The sequence below is a fragment of the Rhipicephalus sanguineus genome, chromosome 1 (assembly GCF_013339695.2).
Source record: "Rhipicephalus sanguineus isolate Rsan-2018 chromosome 1, BIME_Rsan_1.4, whole genome shotgun sequence".
NCBI lineage: Eukaryota > Metazoa > Arthropoda > Arachnida > Ixodida > Ixodidae > Rhipicephalus > Rhipicephalus sanguineus.
Window position 1 is genome coordinate 92,701,686 of NC_051176.1, and position 19,927 is coordinate 92,721,612.

A 19,927-nucleotide genomic window follows, 5' to 3' on the forward strand; every position below is an offset into this window, starting at 1 on the left:
GTTCACTGCCAATTATGGGGCCATCTGTAAAACGAAGAATGTACTATATGGTCAGAACAAGTCGGCTTCCTGTAATGTAGATGGAAAAAAATATTGCTTGTGTCATTTGCTCTTGGAAGTTCAAACGGAAGCTGGATGCCTTCTGGTGCTTCATCTGATTACTTCAAGTCCACTGTTGCTGCTTGCATCTTGTGTTGTGTTCTTCTGTATGCCATGTCATGGCACATTCCCAGGCTTCTGCGGCTATTTCTTGTGATCGTGTGGAAGGATACCTGCAGCCACTGCCTTTTCTATCTTCTATGTCAGCCCTTGATATCACAGAAAAGCTTCTTGTCAGGCTAGTTGACATTTTAGATTAATATCTATAAGTTTTTAGGGCAAAGAAAGACTGAAAATAACACAGAAGAGGTAGAACAAGTGGATGTCTTGTTTATTGTGGGACATTTCTTTTTTCTTGTCTTGTCAAGCTAAAATTGTGAAACTCCATCCTTGATAGCATTTAATCTCCAATGCCCTCTCCCTCGCTTTACCGTCTCTTGGTTCATTAATGTGACTGCAAGAACCCAGTAAAAATGTTTGTCTTGCTTTTTGTCTTCGACTACTAGTTCCCACATTTGGCAAGCTCTCCACTAATATTTGTGTTGTTTTAAGTGTCCTTGTAAATTCTTCATTCCGTCTAGAACGAGAAGTCTCTGTGGTTACAATTTCATTTCTTTTGCTGGATTTACTGCGGAGACATCACTTAATGAGTGCTTTGGTTGATGCTGTTGGAAATAGAGAGAATGTGAATTTCACTGGAAAGCTTTTGCTGTTGTTCGTGATGACAATTTTATTATAGATGATAGGGTTGTACTATGTTTCAATTGTTCAAAATGCAGTTGTGTTTGCATACTAGAAACACTAAATATGTATGGGAAACATCCTTCTGAAAATTCATGGTTGCCAGGGGTGACACCTTGCAGGAAATTTGATCCAAAACTGCAGACATGAAATGGAGGATTCAGCAGCACCAAAATGAAATCAGAAAAGTTTCCACAAACTCAAACACCTTGGCAGATCACCACATGTCTAATAACCACAGGGCTGGGCAAAGGTACTTTGAAATTGTATCGTGATACGATACAAGATACTCAGGCAAGAAGTATTTGGGATACAGATACAAGATACCACAACGCCGATTGTATCCGATACGATACATTCCAATTGTATCTTAAGATACTTCGATACATTAGGAAATTTGTTATTATATATCAGTATATACGGCAATGTAGCACTAAACGCCGATGCACAAAAATGTTCACTTGAAAGTTTATTAACTGCAACCAATTTTGTTTCATTGTATGAAATGTCTGTTAGGAGCTCTAAAGTGTTGTATTTCTTGCTGAAGGTATATTACTTTTGTTCCAAAATAACTTAAGGGGGTTGCTGATTACCATGACAGCTCTTTATACACTTCGCTGATAACGGTTTTTCTTGCCGCTTTTGTTTTGGACAGAGTCGATGCTCTGCTTGCTGACCAGCTAGCGGTCTGCCATCTTCAATAAGATGCCTCCGCACAATGGTGCAAATGCCGTTGTTAAAGGGACTGCCTACCGCTCGGAAAAAATTTTCTGATTGTGTTGAAAATGAAAAGATCGTTCGTCACATCGGCGGCAACGAGCATGCTTTTGTCCCATAAAAAAGGAATTATATTTTTAATTTGATGTTGAAAATCGTGAAAGAATGACTGCTAGCATCTCCCAACAGCGATGTGGTCAATCTACTGGAAGGACAAGAAATCCTCGCAGGTAGAATCATTTTGCTTAAAAACAAAAAACAAACATGCATAACTTGAAATTGAACTTTACGCTCTTGAGGCAGCCTTCGGTTGCGTCAGAGAGTAATTTCTTGCTTTTTTTTTCTCACGCATCAAAAAAGGCGCCCGGTGGCACTGCTTGTGGCGCCACCATCAATTTCGTCTCCTTCAACTCGTGCGCTATGCCATGCGGACCTCCGCGCTGGTCGTACTGTGCTGCTGTATTGTTGTTAGGATGTCTCACATGTGCTACACTGTGAAGGCGTGCATTTATCATCTCTTTTTGATGAGTCAACTTGGCTTGGATTGCGGCAGCAGTACAAAAATAAACGCATTGACTGCGATTGCAGCAAAACAAGTGCTCTGTAATCGTATAATAATGCTTCATTTAACTGCCAGCGCGCTGAAAACGACTGTTACATTGATTACATTAGTGTTCAGCGAAAATAAAGTCGTCCTACGGAAATCACATGTGCTTTCGGTTTTAATTTTTACTGGCACTACAATCGTCATCACGTCCACCAACCAGAGGGTTGGGCATGTTTCACGCCGATGGAAGAAAACCGAATGCAGATCGAAAAATTCTGTTTTAAAAATTTCTGCTCACTTTCCAGAGAAACCGCTGCAAGGTTGGGCACTTCAGACAATACGCTTTCTACTAAAGTACAAAACAGAAAAGCGATGAAGTACGGTAGACAGTCCCTTTAAGTTCTACCTTGTCCGTAAACGTATCACGGTTTTCGCAATGCCCAATCGCCGGACAGGTGTACATCAGCGAGAACGTTGGTAGCGACATTCTTTGCGATGCATCTTGTTTACGTAGAGGACATAAAACTGTAATTACTTTTATATTCTACTTATCTGCTGGCGTAAGGAGTTCGTTAGCGACGTACTCAGTAATGCGTGATCTTCTAACAATTTTTCTTTTACGAGAGAACATCTGCAGCCTAGAAAACGTGTTCTATAGTTGCATGAAGTGCTGCAGAACGCTGCCGCTGTTCACACTATATTGCTGCTTATGTTACTCCAAGCACCCTCAGATTATTATATATTTGATCTCAACGTCGCCTAGACATAATAGTAAACTTAAGTAGAATATAAGTCTAAACAGTAGCAGAAATAATGCAGGCAGCTAAAAGTAAGAATAAAGCAGAGAGCTTGCGTTGCCAGCATGTTAATGACATATTGCCATAAGCAGAGCCGAAAAAAGCGATACAGAAACATACGTAATGTATGGGATGGAAAAGGACAGCCTAGAAAGAACTTGCACTAACAATCAAATTATGATTTTGAAAACTCATTGAATAAAAAAAAAGGCGATGTACGCCAAGATAGCTTCTGTTAAGTGAATGCTTGTTCTGTTAAATCCAGCGTCGGTACGGGTGGTGCTGTAGCTGTTATAATCTTATTTGTATATAAGTCAATCTCATTGCATGTAAGTGAAACATGTATCGACGAAGTCCTTCAAATCACCGATGTGTGAAAGCCACGAGACGCAAAGCAACCCCTTTTCTTGCATTCTTCAGGCTTCGTAACGATGCACAACACAAGAGAAACTTCGATAACGACACTACAGCGGCATCAGAATTTGTGCAAAAGACACCGCATGCATTGGAGTACGCGGCACAGTATAGTATAGCTAAGAGCCAAGTGCCATAGCACCGACACAACTAAAAAGAAAAAAAAGAAGCCGTGAAAACAAAAATGCCGTCTGGGCTTAGACGTTCGCGCGTTTGTCGAGACGACGCTAGTGCCACCATATGACTCGGCTCCCTCAATAGGGACACTCAAAGCTCATCACTTGCCCTCCCTGGAAAACTCTGGTGGAACAATAAAACATTGTCACGGCCTTTAGATTTAATCTGGTGGCTTAGCGGGAGCAGTATCAGCTTGAGAAGCGGAGTTCGACCAACGTTTATTGTTTTGCACGGTGGTGTTGCGATCGCAGTATCATGTATCTTAAGATACACGATACATTCTTCAATGTATCGGAAATACAGATACTGATACACGTCTTGCGAGACGTATCGCGATACAGATACAAGATACCCAAAGAGTATCTAAGATAGTATCGAAGATACATGTATCTTCGATACTGCCCAGCACTGAATAACCACAAAATTGAATGATATGTTGTTGGTGTAATCATGGGAGAGTGCCTTAACTTCACAGCAGCTTTTATAACCTTTACATGTTCATTCTATAATTTGATGTGGTGTAATCTCTGGGAAATATACAAGCACACTCCGTGCCACCTAACCCATTAATAATCGCCCTTTCTTGCACTCAATCATTGGGAACAAGGGCATTATAGCGGTCCCAAAACCTAAAATTAGCAGGCACTTCATAATATGGGTTTAGAGAACAGATTAACTAAACAAAACATGAATGCATCTGTTGATGTTAATAATTCTTGATATCTGCTAAGGAAACGTTTTCATTCATTGTAAGTGCATTCTGTGCTTGAGCCCTGCTTTGCCTTTTGCTGTAGATCCTCGGAATGTGGAATCTGTGGAGTCCATTAAGAAAGCCATCCTTGTGGTCTGCCTTGATCAAAAGCTGAAGCAAAAGGAGCCCTATGAAGTGGCCTGTGCTTATCAAATGCTTCTTGGAGGTAGAAATGGGGAAAACGCTGCAAATCGCTGGTGTGATAAAACCGTTCAGGTAATGCCTGCCATTTTTATTTGTTTAAGTGAAGGCCCCTAAAAACAAAAAAATGGTCTAGTCATAGATGACAGCATGTGTATCAATAAAGTTTACCCTTAGTGTCTATGCTACTCTACTTTGCAGATTAAAGGGACACTAAAGGCAAATAACAATGTATGTCAGAGTGAAAGGTCAATATGTGAGAACGTCTAAAACGTCAATAGTGTCAACAGCAGTGCTCTAGTAATCGAGAAATTAAGGTAAATGTAGGACATTATATGCGCCACGAGTGGGACATTTTGGAAATGATCCCGATAACGTCAGGGTAATAATATCTGGGGTTTAACGTCCCAAAACCACTATGATTATGAGAGACGCCGTAGTGGAGGGCTCCGGAAATTTTGGCTACCTGGGGTTCTTTAACGTGCACCTAAATCTAGGTACACGGGCCTCAAACATTTTAGCCTCCATCGAAAATGCAGCCGCCGCGGCCGGGATTCGATCCCGCGACCTTCGGGTCAGCAGTCGAGCGCCGTAACCACTAGACCACCGTGGCGGGGCGATAACGTCAGAGTCCCACGTACAATTAACCACTACCAATCAAACTAGTCGCAATAAAAAAAAGAAACTTCTGTGCATCACAAGACGTAATAAAATGCTGCTTGTTCGTTTCTGTTTGATTCATGGAAAAAAGAACCTGTTGGCGTTGACATCGGGAACGGCGCGAGGGGCTCAAAAGTTCTGATTTCGCTGAACTGTGCGTCTCACTGGTAGTGTCGGTATCGCGTACTGCTGCGTGTGCTTGGCTCTCGCTATTTTCGCCCTGTCGATACTCTACTTCTGCTGGCCAAGCCAAGCTTTGTTACAGTGAACTATACAGTTTTGGAATGGCCCGTGGCTGCGTCTTGGCAAGGTTGATGGCCGCTGTTGCGCAAGGAACCATAGCTTCGGTGGCCGGGCAGTAAAGGCAGGCAATGTTGGGCATGGCAACTGCTACGTCAGAAGATCCATTCAGGCGGGCGATTTGAAGTGCGCCAACGCCGTGTGGACCACTAAAACGTGATTTTCTTTCAAAATAAGCATTTCCTTGGCACGAAACAAGCACTACGAGGTTTCTGCAACGCTATTGCAAGAATCAATGTTGACTTAATATTTGCCTTTAGTGTTCCTTTAACCATAGAACTCTTATTCTGCAAATGTTGTAACAAATTCATAGTGACAGTGTTCCAGTCACAAAGTGCATACTACTTGTGATGTTTGTTTTTATGTCAACTTTTTATGATGTGTGTAGTAATTATCCTGCTTCGTTATGTTAGGTTTTGTTTTGCTGATGTTGTAACTATTGAATTTTTTCACTGGCATTAAGTTTGTATTTGATGTAGCACTCCTAATGCTGTAAACACACAAGAGTGCTAATGAAATACAAAAAATAAGTTCTGGTCTTTTACGTGACAAAAACCACAAGATGATTGTGGAACGCTGGGGAGATTTGTGATTAATTTTCACTATCCAGGGTTCTTTAGTGGGAACCTAAATATGAGCACCCAAGTGTTTTCCATCTGCTGTGGCTTCAGCTCAAACCCGCCACCTGAAGCTTAGCAACTGAATGCTATAGCCATTAAGCCTCTAAGGTGGGTGCAGTGAAATTCACCATAGGAAAGCTAGCATAGAAAAGCATAAAAATGTCATTGTGATGACAAATTAAACCCTAAAAAGGTGTTAAGTGCTGTGGAGCTTACTGTGGAAGCCTTTACGTGAACATGTATTGATTGAGTACAACACCTCAATGTAATGCAGAGGCTCTTTAAAACACTGCTGTTAATACCTAGATGCAGATCAGCTTTGACTCCCTGGGTCTCTTCAACCACTTGCTTTATAAATTTTTCTTGAAAAAAATAAAAATTTGGAAAGATGTTTGCATTGCCAGAACTGCCCAGACAAACCAGAGTTTTCTTTAAAAAAAAACACGAGATTGTGTTTCATTGCATAGCATATCATATACAATGCAGTTTGTGGGGTTGCACACGCAACCTGTTGTCTTCAACGCGGCGGCACCTCGGCTTCCCGCTACGTTTGTACGCGCAGTGGCGAGGGGGGTTGCATGGGAGAGGGCACGTGCCGCTCCCGCAGCCCTTCGCGCCCTGCTCCCTGGCCGAAGTCGAGATGCCCCGTTTTCCTTCCTTGCCCTTTTCTGGAGATACTCCTCTCCAGACCCCAAGAGACGCGCGCAGCTTTCTTGGGGACCGCCTTGTCTTTCGACTCGAGCAGCGGTGACGACCACAGCTTGATCGAGTCGGGAGCCACCCAGACGCCATCACCCCCTGCGCAACGCCCGGTCTATCGTGAGGCAACTTACTGCCTCAGGGCCGGACTGCGAAGCCACGTGAAGTGAGTCGAACCTTATCTCTCTAAATCTCGTGTGCTTCCCATTTTGTTGTTGTTTTTCACGTTGTCGTGCGGAACCTCTCCGCCGCTTCGTTTTACCTTGTATTTTGTTGCGTTGGTGGCGCTTTTGGCACAATAAACTGTGTCAGGCAAAGAACTTGTCTCTGTTACCACTGGCCTGAAACCCGCCGCGGTCGCAACTTACGCGAACCGCGGGATAGGGGTCACAGCTCTGACTGTTAGGGCTGCTGCGTAGCACTAGTAGCGAGTAACTACACTCCTCTAGTGCGCGGTGGGATCCAAAGACGGGACAGTTTCGCACGTGCAGATCTGTTCGTTACAAAGTAACCCCTATATTTGGCGCCCAACGTGGGGCCAGTGGATAAACAGGACGAGTAGTTTGTGTGAGTGACTGCCACTACACGAACAACCATGGCAGCAGACGAGGCTGACTTACAGCCGCTGTTCACGCTGTCAAGGGCGGCTGCCAACAGGCAACAGTACGAAGCGGCGGTAACTGCTACCGCACAGTCGGGCCCTGCGGCGAACATTAGCCAAGGGGATCTGATTTGCTTCGATGAGGGTGGCGCTACACATGAGGCCCTCCCTCCGTTAGATTGTCCGCTCGAAGGCGCGAGGCACATTACGCCGAGCCCTTTGTCCGAGCGTGCGGAGAGCAGGAAGCCACAGCGGCATACCGGCTCAACGCAATCAGCTCCTGTGCCAGACCTTACTGGCCAGAGCGAGTCTCCACAGGTTTTAAGGGATGCCTTGCGCCTGATTGAGACTGACGGGTGTCGTGCAGAACACTCTGCTGAGGCCCAGCACAGCTGCGCGACCAAGTGTAAAGGTGGACTTACCCACATACAGCGGGTATCATGACACGGTCAGCGCCAATGATTACCTCGACCGCATGCTGACTTACCAGCAGGCAACGGGGTTGTCCAATGGCGAGATGCTAGAACGCGTCGTTCCAGTATCACTGACTGAGCAGGCTGCCTGGTGGTTCCGACTTACCGGCCACCGGTCAAGCACGCTGTCCGAATTCCGAGCGAGGTTTCGTGACGAATTCCTACCCGCTGATTACGAGTGTCGCATGGAGCGCGAGTTAGAGCGGCCTACTCAGCATCCGGACGAGTCCTTGCTCGAGTGCGTGAGGGCGATGGACGAGCTCTATCGTATTGCTGACCCCTCTGCTCTAAATTGCGAGAAGGTGGAGCGAGTCACGCGACAAGCGCACCCCACTTTCGCAGCATATTTGAGAGGCGGCAAGTTCAGGGATTTGGACGAGCTGGCCTCGGAGGCCAAACGCATACAGGCGGACATACTCGCCTCACGTGCGTACCGACCACCACCCCCAGCGTCGCAGGCACTTGAGCCGCGATGCGCGTGGAACGGAGACAATGTTCGCATCCGTCCACAGGGAAATGGTGCAGTTGCCTTCAGTGACGGGCACTCGAGTAGCGGTTGGGACATATCTGACTGGGCTCTTGACCCTTACACGTACGCCATGCGAGCAGCACACGCTGCCGATGGCCGAGGTACGCAGAATCGGAGTCGACCTACCGACCCGAGGACGCTACAGCGGAGCGCGCCCGGAAGGGAGCATCCGATAGAGAGGAACGGTGGCCAAACGGCGCGAGGCACAGCACGCCAAGCTCGAGCGCGGCCGACCACCCTCTGCTATCGCTGCAACCAGCCGGGGCATTTCGCCCGAGATTGTTGGCAACCCGCAAGCCGAGAGCACGCGCTTTCGGGAAACGAGCGGGGCCGCCGGTGAGCAACACTGCATGGCCGGCGGCAAACAAAGCGGTGCTGAGTGAGACACATGAACTCCTAGCCCCGCTGGCTTGTCGTACTGGACCACCCAACGACACGCCAGTGCCACTTATTGAGCTAACAGTCGCCAGGCGCAGGTTTTTTGCGCTGTTAGACACGGGAGCAAGCGCTTCACTCTTTGGCGACGAAGTGTACGATCATCTCTGTCGGAACGCTATCCGGCTTAGATCGAGTAATGTGACTTTCCGGCTCGCCAGCGGCTCGGCGCAAGCAAGCGCTGCCGCTCGGCTCGTGGTGCGGTGGGAGAAACGGGTCAGGCGGCAACGCCTGGCTTACCTCCCCGGCCTGTCGGTTCCTATCATTCTTGGTAGAGACTTCCTCGCCAAGACGGGCATTGTTATTGACGTCTGCAACAGAGGATATAGGGAGCGAGCATGTGGCACCCTGAAACCTTTCGTTTCCTTTCAAAAAGCGTCAGAGACAATTACGTTCGATGATGCTTCGCGTGCAGACCGTCCCAACAATTGCCCGAAAAAGTCACTCGTACATGTTTCTGCCGGGTCGACAAACCGACCCGCGGAGAAAGAACGCGCCGGAGGGAACGGCTCCCCTCGCGCGCGTCCCCCATCCCCCACTGCGGAGGCACTGTGCACTGCAGAGTGGGGCGAAGGGGACCACCCGCTGCTCAATAGCTCAAGCAGTTTGACGGTGGAAGAGAAAGCTCGCCTCTCATCGCTTCTGAATGAATATGACGCCATATTCACAGAACAGCCTGGCTGCACTGCGCTAGTTAGGCACAAAATTGAGACAGGCGATGCTTCTCTTTGGAAATGCAATCCTCGGCCGGTGAGTTTGGCTAAGAGGAAAGCATTAGACAGCGCTCTGGACGAACTGCTCGATACAGGCGTTGTCGAAAGGTCGGAGAGCCCGTGGGGTTTTCCCGTGGTGCTGGTACCTAAAAAGGATGGGACGACCCGCCTTTGTGTTGACTACCGTCGCCTGAACGAGGTAACACGCAAGGATGCATATCCGCTTCCTAGCATTCCCTCGATCGTGTCTAATGTTGGCGGAGCGAAGTACTTCACTACGCTCGATGCTAGCAGAGGATACTTTCAGGTGGAGGTATATCCCCGTGACCGAGAGAAGACTGCCTTCACTTGTCACAGGGGCCTTTTCCAGTTTACCTGTATGCCATTCGGTCTTGTCGGTGCGCCTGCGACTTACCAGCGCCTGATGGACCGCGTCTTAGGTGATGCAAGGTGGCACTACGCTCTTGCTTACCTGGACGATGTCGTGGTATACTCACGAACCTTTGATGAGCACTTACGCCATCTCAGGGACGTGCTGGAGCGTCTGAGGTCGGCGGGAATAACGCTAAACCCGGCCAAGACTCAGATTGCCGAGACCCGAGTAACGCTACTGGGTTTCACGTTGGATAACGGTCGCCTTCTGCCGTGTGATGACAAGGTTCAGGCATTATTGAACTATCCATCATCGACAGACATAGGTGGACTGAGACGCTTTCTGGGGCTGGTGAACTTTTATCGTCAGTTTATCCCAGACTGCGCTGCACTGCAAGCCCCCTTGACACTTCTGTTGAGGAAAGGTGAGCGGTGGAGATGGGGTCCCGAGCAAGAGGAGGCACTGCGCAACCTCATTAAAGCGCTCGCGGAAACCACTGAATTAAGGCTAGCGGATCTCAGCAAAGATTTTGTGATCCAAACGGACGCCAGCGACCTCGGCCTAGGAGCGGTTTTGCTCCAACAGCACGAAGGTGGCTTGCGGCCGGTAGCTTTTGCTAGCCGCTCCTTGACTCCCGCAGAGAAAAACTATTCAGCGACGGAAAAGGAATGTTTGGCAATCATTTTTGCCCTGAAAAAGTTCGATTACAATATCGATGGAGTTCAATTTGTTATCGAGACTGATCACATGGCACTAACTTGGCTTAGACGCCTAGGGGAGCCGAGCGGCAGACTTGCACGATGGGCACTTTTCCTGCAGCGATACGACTTTACCGTTCGCTACAGGAAAGGAAAGAGCAACGTTGTGGCGGACGCACTTTCGCGCGCGCCCGTTGACTGTGAGAAGAGTAACATTACTACTCAACTCACCTCGCCCGAAGTCGTGCCCGAGAGCGACGTATCTGTTGCGACGCTCGATGTTGTCACGAGGGGTAACATTAATACCCATCCTGACACCTTTGAAACTCAGCCTAAGAGCAGAGTAACTGCTACACTGCTCGACGGCGAGAGTCCTCACGGAAGGGCGGACAACCCACCTTCAATTGAGGAGAGCGTTAACCACTTGGACTGCGTCAGTTCAGTGGGGAACGTGTTCAGCAGGAAGGAGCTATTAGAGGCTCAGCGGGAGGATCCATTTTGCAAAAAGGTGTTTGAGGGGCTCCGGGAGCCCGGCGGCGCGGCCGCGGCGCATGTTGACGCAGCTGGTATTGCTGTTAATGCGCGGCGCTCTGAAACAGCTGGTAATGCTGTGAGCGCGTTGGATTCCTACCTGCTAGACTCTGACGGCACTTTGCTGAGATACATTCCTGCGAAGAAGGATACACATGAGTCCTTCAAAGCGGTGATCCCACGCACGTTGAGAGGAGCACTGTTACGCTACTTTCACGATACGTGCATCGCTGGGCATGCAAGTGGCCCTAAGACTTATCTTAAGTTGTGCCGCTTTGCTACCTGGCCAGGCATGAAACGGGATGTAACACGCTACGCCCGCTCATGCAATGTGTGCCAACGCGTGAAGCCGCGCGGTGGACGCCCACCCGGGCTCATGCAGCCGACCCAAAGCCAAACACCATGGCAAATAGTGGCCTGTGACATCATGGGACCTTACCCAAGAACACCGAGAGGAAACCAATTCCTTCTCGTCGTCACAGATCACTTCACTAAGTGGGTGGAACTGTTCCCCCTACGAAGGCTGACGGCACGCATTATCATGGAAAAGCTCATCGAAGTGTTCACGAGATTCAGCTATCCAAAGCAGTTGATTACGGACAATGCGTCCTATTTCACCGCCAAAATTTTTGTGGACTCTTGTGCAGCCCTGGGCATTAAGCACAAGAGAACAACCACGTACCACGCCCAGGCAAATCCAACCGAACGTGTAAACCGCAACATCAAGCACATGCTTGTTGCTTTTGCGGGGACGCACAAGGATTGGGACAATTGCGTCCCTGAAATCGGATTTGCTCTGAGGACGACCGTGAACCGCTCGACTGGCTTTACCCCCGCCACTCTCAATTTTGGGAGAGAGCTGCTGAATCCAGTAGAACATACTCTACAGGAACGCAGCACGGAACTGGCTGCTTCGTCGGCACGCGCTGATTATGCAGCTGGGCTGCGCGCGAAGGTGACGGAGGCTTTGGGCAAAGCACGACGGAACCTGAGCACTGCTCGTGGGGAGCAGAAAGCGCAGTATGACCGCTCTCATCGGGACGTTCAGTACAAAGTGGGCGACCTGGTGTTGAAGCGCAATCATGTCCTAAGCGATGCCAGTAAGAAATTCTCAGCTTCTCTGGCACCGAAGTGGATAGGACCGTACCGGGTAGGAGAGACTGTCTCTTCTCTCGTGTACAAGCTGACGGACTTAACGCTAAGACCGATCGGCGGACCGGTGCATGTCTGTGATCTCAAACCCTACTATGACAGAGGGAACGAGTGGCCCGAGGGAAACGCTTCCCCGCGCCCGCAGGCACTGGCATCCGAAGGCACGGCTCGACGTACGAGCTCAGTGCGACGTTACAACTTGCGATCTCGGCAGAACTAACTCTGTCCGGTTCGTAGGGCCTTTATTGTGCGTGATATCGGATGGGACGCTCCTCGGATATCTAGCACGCAACCTTCGAGAGCAAGCACGCGCTTGCTTTTTCGGAGAGTAAGAGAGGGGCTAACTTATTGTTCGAGCCGCAGATCACCCATCGGCAGCATTTCAACAACAGCCAAGCCAAAACGATCGTTTTCGCCGGCAGTTGCCCCAAAGGCCGGTACTTTCAACGCACGCATTCCAGAGCAGAGAGCAGCGACACCAAAGCCTACAGCAGCAGCCAGAGTCAAGGCGAAAGAAAAACAGCAAAACAGCTTCCGGTCCCGAATGGCCTCGGTGCAGAAGCATTCGCGGAACCACTGCACAGCCCGGCGAAGAGCTGCAGACCCGGCGACCGAACTACGGAGTGCACCCGCGGTACGAGCGTGGTATCCCGCTGCGCAAAACGGGGGTTGCAGCCGGCCAGCCGCCAGCGTCGGGGGAATTTCGACTCCGAACGCCTTAGAAGAAAAAGAGAAAGAAAGAGACCCAAGAGCGGGAGGAGCAGCAGAGACTATAGGAGAAACGAGAAAAGGAGGGGAACGATTCTACCCCCACCACAGGGCAACGACTGATGAGCGCCCAAGCCAACTCTCCTGCGTCGACACGACGCTTTCCTGGCGATGCGACCAACGCAAATCAAGGTGGCCTGCAGTCTGGCGCTGAGACCAATCCAGCCGTGTGCCCCTTTCAACACCATGGGCCACAAAACCCGAGCGAGCGAGCGACGCCAGAAGCAAGCCGAGCTGACTCCGACCGAGCTGCCTGGGTTCCTTACAACTGTCTAGTTCCTGACAACTGTTCCTGACAACTGTCCCGAGGGCTGTCCTGACAACTGTCTTCAACTGTCAAGCTGCCCTGCATTATCACTCACCGACACCTTCTTCCGGCTCGCCAGGTGACTGCCCCTTCAGCGATAACGGTGATCTGCGTCTCCGTGCTGCTCCCTCATCGACACGGATTTCGCCGTGTTCCTGGTGGAGCTGCTAGCCCCCTTTTTGGCTAAAGGGTTCAATTAAGGAGGGGGGGATGTGGGGTTGCACACGCAACCCATTGTCTTCAACGCGGCGGCACCTCGGCTTCGCGCTACGTTTGTACGCGCAGTGGCGAGGGGGGTTGCATGGGAGAGGGCACGTGCCGCTCCCGCAGCCCTTCGCGCCCTGCTCCCTGGCCGAAGTCGAGATGCCCCGTTTTCCCTCCTTGCCCTTTTCTGGAGAGACTCCTCTCCAGACCCCAAGAGACGCGCGCGGCTTTCTTGGGGACCGCCTTGTCTTTCGACTCGAGCAGCGGTGACGACCACAGCTTGATCGAGTCGGGAGCCACCCAGACGCCATCACCCCCTGCGCAACGCCCGGTCTATCGTGAGGCAACTTACTGCCTCAGGGCCGGACTGCGAAGCCACGAGAGGTGAGTCGAACCTTATCGCTCTAAATCTCGTGTGCTTCCCATTTTGTTGTTGTTTTTCACGTTGTCGTGCGGAACCTCTCCGCCGCTTCGTTTTACCTTGTATTTTGTTGCGTTGGTGGCGCTTTTGGCACAATAAACTGTGTCAGGCAAAGAACTTGTCTCTCTTACCACTGGCCTGAAACCCGCCGCGGTCGCAACTTACGCGAACCGCGAGATAGGGGTCACAGCTCTGACTGTTGGGGCTGCTGCGTAGCACTAGTAGCGAGTAACTACACTCCTCTAGTGCGCGGTGTGATCCAAAGACGGGACAGTTTCGCACGCGCGGATCTGTTCGTTACAAAGTAATCCCTATAAGTTATAGGTATGTTTCATTTCATAATCATACAAAAGGATATCTGCATTTGAGAAAAACCTGTAAGAATTGTTACAATCATTGAAAAAACTTGATACTTTGCTGTAATAACAGTTTTTATAAAAATGTGGGAACATTCTCGATTGACTAAATGATGGTCTAAATTTCTTAACTGGGTGCCATAATGTGCTTCCGCTTCATGTGGAGTTCTGCTTTGTGTAGGCTTTAGGTTTATGGTGCAAGCAAGATCAATGCCATCTTTGTTTTTGTGTGAAAATTCTTTTTGCTCTTGCTTTTAGCTCTTCAGTTGTAGGCTGTATGCATAATATTTTGCCAGCAGATTTGTTTTCTCTCAACAAAGCAGATCTTTATTCTTGTCCACAAATTAGCTAACAGTTGCATGCTTTGTCGTGTGCAATACAGTAAAATTCTTCCTTTACAGAACCACTAAAATGTTCTTGCCTAAAACCTTACAAATCCTCTGCTATTTTTCCTGTATGGCTTTTAGGTGCAAAGTTTATTAAAATAATCTGTTCAGAAACTTTTTGCACATTGTGTGGTGAGCTGCTGGTATACTTATGCTTAAAAAATCAGTAACTTACAAATTTGTGATGAGCTGTAACAACTGTGAATATTGTTGCTAGAGGGAACGCAGCTTCCTGGGGAATACGTTGATTGATTTTGCATTGATTCTATCAATTTGGAAGATGTTGTTCCGTTTGTATCATGACACACCATGTCGTTAAAGGTTAGCGTGCACCCAGTGCTTACCACACAAGTGTTCTTTGCGTTGAGCTGGCATTATAATGAAGCTGGAGTAGCCAGAAATTGAACCCACAACCTTCTTCTCAGCAGAAGAGTTACATAGCCACTGAACTACCATAGCCAGCCCTAACAGGCCTTGCATACCCATAGCAACACTGTTGGGGCAATAGTGCGATATCATGTTGCTCTTCTTGAGAACTGGTCACTGCAGAAAATGTCATAATCATTTCCCTCATTTCACGCTGCAAAAGAACAGAAAGTTCTGCACATAAGTGTAAATTCACGATAACAAAATTAGTGGGCTCACGTTGCAATAAAGAGCTACTTTCATAAATGAGAAAGAGTTTTTAGAGGAGTACTAAATACAAGAGCTGCAACAAATAAAATCCTATGGCTATAAACAGAAAAATCGAGCCAATCCATCTGGCGCCATGAACATCGAGCATCTTGCGGTTGCTGTCCTAATTTTTAGGCCTAGGGAAACACGGGCTGTGGAGGCTTCCAAATGTATTTTGCTGCCATCTTAAAAGAGAATCTGATTAATTCAAAATGAGTTCTGTGCCAAGATGGATTAGAAGCACCCTGCAGATGCTGTCTTTGCATATGTGCCTGGCTGCTGGTACATGCTATGATCCTTCCTGCAAATGTACTGTCCTTCCTATCCTGCTTCCTGTGTATTCACTATGGCTATTGCTTTGTTGCTGTTTTCTGGCTGCTAATTTACTCGAATAAGGAATGGCTTAACAGGCACGGAACAAAGCATAAAATTAAAGTGCCCAAGGACTTGATGTTGGGGGCCACTTTAAGAACACATTATACATGTTATTTGATTGCGAGGCACAATTCGTCATTCTGAAGTCTTGCCTGTGTTCGACATTTAGCTCTGATACAACATGCATTTTTGCATACTACAGCAACAAACAAAAAAGAAATTCTCTTTTTATAGTTGATTGTTGGAGAAGATGGCTACACAGGGCTGCTTTATGAGCACAGTCCTTCAGAAGGTCCTCCTGTGGCAGTGCTGGTGGATCATTGCTACAAGTACATGTATGTGCTGTCTAAATATCTCATCAGCCAAATGCTTGAGTAGATGCTATAGAGCTCTGGGCTGTAGGCTCTGGGCTTGAGGCTGATATTCTTGCCCCTTCGATGCCAGTTACAACCACATAATAGTACCATATTTGCATGATTTTAATGTGCAAGTAAGGTTATATTTAGGAAATTCAATACCTTGACTGCCATTCTAATGCACAAATAGCAATGGCAGAGTCTGGGTAGCCCACATGCTTGATAGAACACATTTTATGAAATGCAGATAGCCATCTCGGCATCAAAGCGTGAATGAGTACCTAGCTTGTTCTACAGGTTTGTGTCAGAATATAATGAATATACTTTTATCAATATTAACTGACCACATGCTGGCATCTTCGTTTCCATACAGGGTGTTTGAGGTGCCACACTTCTTGAACAAATGCACCAGTGACAGCTGTCTTCCAAACGCCCTAAAATCATTTAACAAGGTCTGTCAGTGCTGGCCTTTCGAGTTGTTCCGTCAATGTCAAAGCTTGTTCATCTTCGAGCAGCCACTCAGTACGCTGCGTGTATGTGGCACATGGCAGAATTATTAAGGCATCCATCTAGCGGATGGAGTTGTGATTTCATGACTCTGAGAATGATAGGATCACTAGGTCAGCCTGGCAGTCTGTTGTAGTCGAGAATGCTTATGCCATGTATGTACAGGCCCGCTCCTGGTGTCTTCTTCCACTCACTGTCTATCCTGTCGATCGTCAGATCCACATACGTCCACCTTTTGAGGTCCTGTACAAAAAAATTAAATTGTCCAAAATTGTTTTCAGATATTGTGCACAAGTGTCTATCACACATGATGCTGCTCGGTTTCCTTTCTGCTCAGCAATTAAGATGAGCTTTTGCTTGAAACATGTCACATGATGCATAGAAGCCACAATTATATAGTAGGTAACCACCGTGCAGCAAGTGGCAATGGCGATAACACACACAGAAAAAATTCACTCTCACCATTGAGAGTTGGTGTCTATGGTGATGCTGGTTGTAACCGTGCAGTCACTTCTTACAGTCCCTAGCTCTATTCGTGCTTTTGAGCCCAATTGTAATGCACACACAAACAAGCTATTTTCAGCAAAAAGTGTGCTCTTTAAAATGATGTAAATATGGTAATTTTGTAGCATTTATGGGGCAGACAGGTTTCATTTTTATAGTCTAATGGTGTCAGCTGTGCTTCCCCTGACAGATACCTGTTGATTTGTTCTTGTTAACTAGGTGCATTTGCTTTATGCAAATTGCTGGTCAAACTGCCTCTAGAATTGCATGACATCAAAGGTATTGTTTTGTGCCTTGCACATGCCTTGCATAAATGAAATTTTAGCTTTGCTTTGTGTTGGCATGGAAATTTGTGATCTTTAAGCATTGTCTCCAGCACTGAGTTTGATTTATAATTAAATTTTCCAGTGACAAGAGGTTGGGCAGTCCACCGTCCAGTAGAGCAGCTGACAACATTCCCAAGAAGCTTGAATTTGTTGTCTCCCCAGACACCGCAAAAGACATTGAGACAGCACATTCTTCACTTTCTAGGTTGGTATGAGTTCCTGTATGATGAGACAGATCTGAAGGTTCATCTTTATTATTGTTTAGTCTGTTGTCTTGTTGTCTGACAGTGTGCACGTATGCATGAATTCAAAAGGGAACACAGTATTTTTATACTGATACTTTGATGCATAAAAGGTGCACTGCATGGGGTTTGGCATTTTGCCGTTTGGTACATGTGCTTTGTGAATAGAGCTTGACACGGGTGTGCAGATATTTCATTCATTGGATGGCAACATTGATTAAGACTTTTTATTTGGTACAGAAGTATGTATTTCGATGTAAGAGATGTGAAATGCTTGCCATTGAACTTTCAGGCTCACAGCAGACCTAGACCTCTTCATCTACAAGTTTAAAGGTTATGGAAAGGAATTTATCAAGTCTTGCAAGCTAAGTCCAGACAGCTATGTCCAGATGGCAATGCAGCTTGCATACTACAAGTGAGTCTTCTGACGTTAGAAAATATCCAGCCTAACGTATTTACATATGCAGACAGTGCATATGCTTTCAGTGAGTGAAAATGGAATGATAACATGCACTTTCTGCATACCTTATAGCATACTTGGTGCATTTTTCTTTAGTTTCTGTACTTTCCTGGCCTGATGAGAAAGAGGTGATATTGAATCAGGGACCTTTTATTACATATTGAGGTACATTTTGTGTAAGATTAAACATGGTGAGGCCTCAGATTTATGGTTAACTTAAAAAAAAAAAACAAAAAAAAAACCGTGAGAGTCCTGAAAAACTAAGTATTTAGCAAAACAAAATTTTCCTTGTCGTAAAATTGTAGCTGTGTCCATAGAGCAAATTTGTTTTTTGTGCCTTTATGCATGTAACTGCTGTTGTAGTCATACAAATGGCTGGTAAATTGCCTAAAAAGAAGCTGATCGGGTCAACTGTATAATGTCGTCTTGTATAATGATGTCTTGTATAAAGATGCTTTAACTACTAATGTCTGAAGGGCCACAGCAAGCTATGTTTAGCAGTGTATGTAGCACAAGAACCAACTGCTGATCAGTAGGTCAAGGGAGGTCTTGATACAAATGCAAAGATCATGCTTCAGATTCACTTAAACAAGCACAGCATTCTTTCTTAAATGGTAGACTGCATTTTTTTCTGGCAAAGAAAATTTCGTAGCTCTATACATGGTCCTCTGCTTGTTACTTGATCTCGCACCTCATATTATATGATCGCAGTGTGGTTTCTCTTCTCTTGAGGGTTACTTTTGGGCTCACTCATCTGTTACATCTGTTTTGAACACCTGTCAACATCTGGCGAGTGCCCTAAAGTGCCTTTCCTAAAATTGCATCATTATGCATGATGTTTGACAGTAGAGAAGCAGAGACATCTGTGCAAGGCCTATTATTTCTGGGTAAAATTCTTTGTTTGCCCCTTTTTTAAGCAATTTTAATAAGAATTAGATTGATTCTTTAAGCATTTTGAACGAGCTGAGCTCGTTGAAAGCTCCCTTGATCTGCAACAATATTGCTGTTTTCAAAGGGATTTACACGAATAGGGCACATCCACTTAGTCTTTCCTCTGCTACATAGATGGCAGCATGGTGTTGGTGCTCAGGAGCTGCTCTTATTGCATTATTTTTTAAAATTTTACTACACAAATGGCAGCATATTTCCAGTGCTTAAAGGCCATGTTTATTTAGCCTGTCTTCTACTATGCAGGTGACAACACTAAAAGACCCAAATTTTGAAATTTCAAAATATTGCTTAGCAGAGTTAGTTCATGTTGAAGTGCTGTAACAAAAAAGCATGAGAGAGGGCTATTGTGCTCCTGCCGTACCATTTGCAGCAATGACAAATACACGTCAATTTGTTAGGAAAGAAGAGAAGTTATGTTTGCTCACATAAAGTATAAAGGGGTGAATACAGATAAGAACAAACATGTGGTCCAGTTCACCATTCCCAAATTTGATGAAATTTACATCAGACGCGAGTTTTGGATGAAGAACAACTATTCTGAAGTTAGTTCTGTGAAAAAAAAATTTTGTCAAGGAAAAGAAAAGTACAATTTTCGTCCGTGAAAAAGACCTTTTTTTCCCAATTTCACACTTTCAGAACTTTGAGCGTGCTTAGTGTAAAATTTTACGCTTGTTTTTCACAACAGAGAATGAATAAAATGCTACCTTATGCGTATTTTATTTCATTTGCTGCAGAAGGGACTTCAAGAAAAAAACATAAAAGACATGGTAATTGGACCAAAATACCTGTAGTTAGGAATTTGTTTCTGTAGGCAAGTTACACTGAGGGTAATAAAATTAAGTGGATATTGACTTTGATGTTTGTGCTTTCTTTTGAGATAACTTTTGTTGCTTTGTCACGCACCATTGTACTTTAAAATTG

General features: G+C 46.6%; 1 protein-coding gene across 1 annotated transcript in view; it reads left to right on the forward strand.

Moving 5' to 3' along the window:
- The window catches only part of LOC119371813 (uncharacterized), a 104,757-nt gene that overhangs the window by 75,864 nt on the left and 8,966 nt on the right, over window positions 1–19,927 (forward strand). Inside the window, 4 exon segments of the mRNA XM_049411608.1 lie at window positions 4,287–4,459; window positions 15,895–15,995; window positions 17,436–17,558; window positions 17,888–18,010. Coding sequence (XP_049267565.1) covers window positions 4,287–4,459; window positions 15,895–15,995; window positions 17,436–17,558; window positions 17,888–18,010 — 520 coding nt within the window.